Source organism: Dipodomys ordii, unplaced genomic scaffold, assembly GCF_000151885.1.
Source record: "Dipodomys ordii isolate 6190 unplaced genomic scaffold, Dord_2.0 Scaffold25, whole genome shotgun sequence".
NCBI classification, from domain to species: Eukaryota; Metazoa; Chordata; class Mammalia; order Rodentia; family Heteromyidae; genus Dipodomys; species Dipodomys ordii.
Window position 1 is genome coordinate 11,903,179 of NW_012267241.1, and position 2,671 is coordinate 11,905,849.

Below are 2,671 nucleotides of genomic sequence, written 5' to 3' on the forward strand. Positions count from 1 at the left end.
TTAGGGTGCTAAGGATTGAACACGGGGCCTTGTACATGCAAAGCAAAGGTTCTACTGCTAAGCTATGCATTCAGCCCCCATAAAATACACATCGCCGGTGGCTCATGCCTGTAATCCTAGCTTCTCAGGAGGCTGAGATCTGAGGATCAAGGTTCAAAGCCAGCCCAGGCAGGAAAGTCCATGAGATTCCTATCCCCAATTAACCACTAGAAAACTGGAAATGGTACTGTGACTCAAAGTGGTAGAGTGCTAGTGTTGAGCAAAAGAGCTCAAGGGACAGTGCCCAGGCCCCAAGTTCAAGCCCCAGTACTGACATAATAATAATTAAAACACACACACATCTAAGTTGGGCGCTGGTGGCTCTCACCTGTAATCCTAGCTACTCAGGAGGCTGAGATCTGAGGATCTCAGTTCAAAGCCAGCCCAGTAAGAAAAGGCCATGAAACTTTTACCTCCAATAAACCACCAGAAAACTGGAAGTGGTGCTGTGGCTCAAGTGGTAGAGTGCTAGCCTTGAGCTGAAGAGCTGAAGGACAGCACTCAGACCAAGAGTTCAAGCCCCATGACTGACAAAAAAAAAGAAAAAAGAAAAAAAGCACATCTAATAAAAACAAATTCAAATAAATATGATTAAAACATGGATATAATTACTCAATGATAAAATAATAAAGAACTATAATAAAGCGATTATTGTTGAAATCAGTTCAGTGCTTACGTATGTGGGGTTAGAATTGTGGCCAGAGACAGACAAATAGGATGGCTGGCAGAATTCTATGATTCTAATTCAGAATTCTAGGATTTTTCTTGAAATAATTCATTAAGCTATATATTTTATATTTTTCAGTATTTGTGTTTTATTTTATATAGTTCTTAAAGTTAAAATTAACAAAGCCCTTAAGTTTTCCACAAAAATTATGTACATGAGTACTTTTACTCTATCGATAGATGATCCCTAAGAAATTGCCTATAGTATGAAAATATTTCTAACCAATAAGCTAGAAATACTTTAAAATAATATACTAATGGCTTATGTGTGCACAGTGAAAAAAGGCCAAAGAGTTAAGTACACATTTCTCACACAAAATTTTGGTGGTTGAAATGCGACTTCTTTGACTTTAAATTTTTTGCATTCTATTCCCAACAGATAATTCATGATGTACTACTAGGGATTAATGAGAACATGAGCATTGATGCAGATTTCATATTTTCTTGATTCTCCACAGTTTGTTCTGTTTCTCATCTTTTTTTTTTTTTTATCAGTCATGGGGCTTGAACTCTGGGCCTAAGCACTGTCTCTGAGCTTCTTTTGCTCAAAGCTAGCATTCTACCACTTGAGCCATAGTACCAATTCTGGCTTTTTCTTTTTATGTGGTACTGAGAAGTTGAACCTGGGCTTCATGCATGCTAAGTAAGCACTCTACCACTAAGCCACGTTCCCAGCCCCTCCTCATTTTTTTAAATAGAACAAAGATCAGTTACCTTGCCCAACTATGATGGTATGTATTATACTAAGGATTAATGAGAACATGAGCATTGAAGCAGCTTTCCTATTTTCTTGATTCTCCACAGTTTGTTCTGTTCCTCATCTTTTTAGATAGAACAAAGATCAATTACTTTGCCCAACCATGATGGTAGCTGCTCAGGCGGAACATTCATTAGACTGTGCCATTCCATTTGCAAATGGAGTTGTCCCCACCTACCTACTCTGCCTGTGCTGCTTCTGGATAGTAATGACTCAGAGATTATTTCTTGTTACAAGTCTAGGAAACTCAAGAATGTAAGGGCAGATCTGAACCATCAAGATTAATGCAGTTCTTTAGCACAATATAACAATAAGCACAAACATACATTGTTCTCCATCAAACATTGACAATTTCCCTCTATAAACAATCCCCCAATTGTTTAAGCAGCATTTAAGTGGTACAATTGAATGATCCCTTTCCCCTCCCTATTAATAAAATTATGTGGCATTGGAGTGATTCACATATTCAAGAAGTGATCGATCTAAGACTCTTCGGATAAGAGCTTCCTCAATTATATCAAAATCCTACAACAAAGAAAAAAATCATTAGAAATACATGGTGTCCATAGTGTTTCAGAAACTGGAATGTGAGCTGGCTGTTGATGGGTCATGTAACTGCTCAGTAATTAATTGTTAGCCTTTGAGCTTTAGGGATTTCAAAACAAAGAGAACTTTATAAAAGTACATAAAGTGCTTAGCTTCTACAATGATAGCTGAAGCAGCCAAAAACTAAAGGCAAAAAAAATTTTAAGCTTACTTCCATATTTAAGAACATGGTTTTTAAATACTTAGAGGATATGCTCTCCAAGTGTCATCATCCTAGCTAGCTAGCAGTCATACTTTTGTCTAGTTAACTGAACAGAATGACTGGAACAGGTATGGAATAAACCTTGCTTTTAGATCATCTTAGAGAGCAAAAATAAAGAGAAACCTCATTTATGTTGCCCTGTGAAAACACACAGACCAGAACCAGGCAAGTGGAACTTTGTGAGTATTAGGGACCAGAAAAGACACTATTAGAGGGATGAAGTGAAGAATATGTGGCCTCTGTCATGTACCTTATTCAATTCTTCAAACAGTCCTAATAACCTCACTCAACTCCCTCCCCAGGTCCAACCTGGCTTTAGTTCCAGTTTGACTTTAGTCTAT

The 2,671-nt window shown here is 37.6% G+C and overlaps 1 protein-coding gene across 1 annotated transcript in view; it reads right to left on the reverse strand.

Moving 5' to 3' along the window:
* Positions 1–1,803: 1,803 nt before the first annotated feature.
* Rnf125 (ring finger protein 125, E3 ubiquitin protein ligase) overlaps positions 1,804–2,671 on the reverse strand; it is a 39,950-nt gene continuing 39,082 nt past the window's right edge. The window contains exon 6 of the mRNA XM_013014870.1: positions 1,804–2,047. Coding sequence (XP_012870324.1) covers positions 1,961–2,047 — 87 coding nt within the window. The 3' untranslated portion in view covers positions 1,804–1,960. The remainder of the gene's footprint in view (positions 2,048–2,671) is intronic.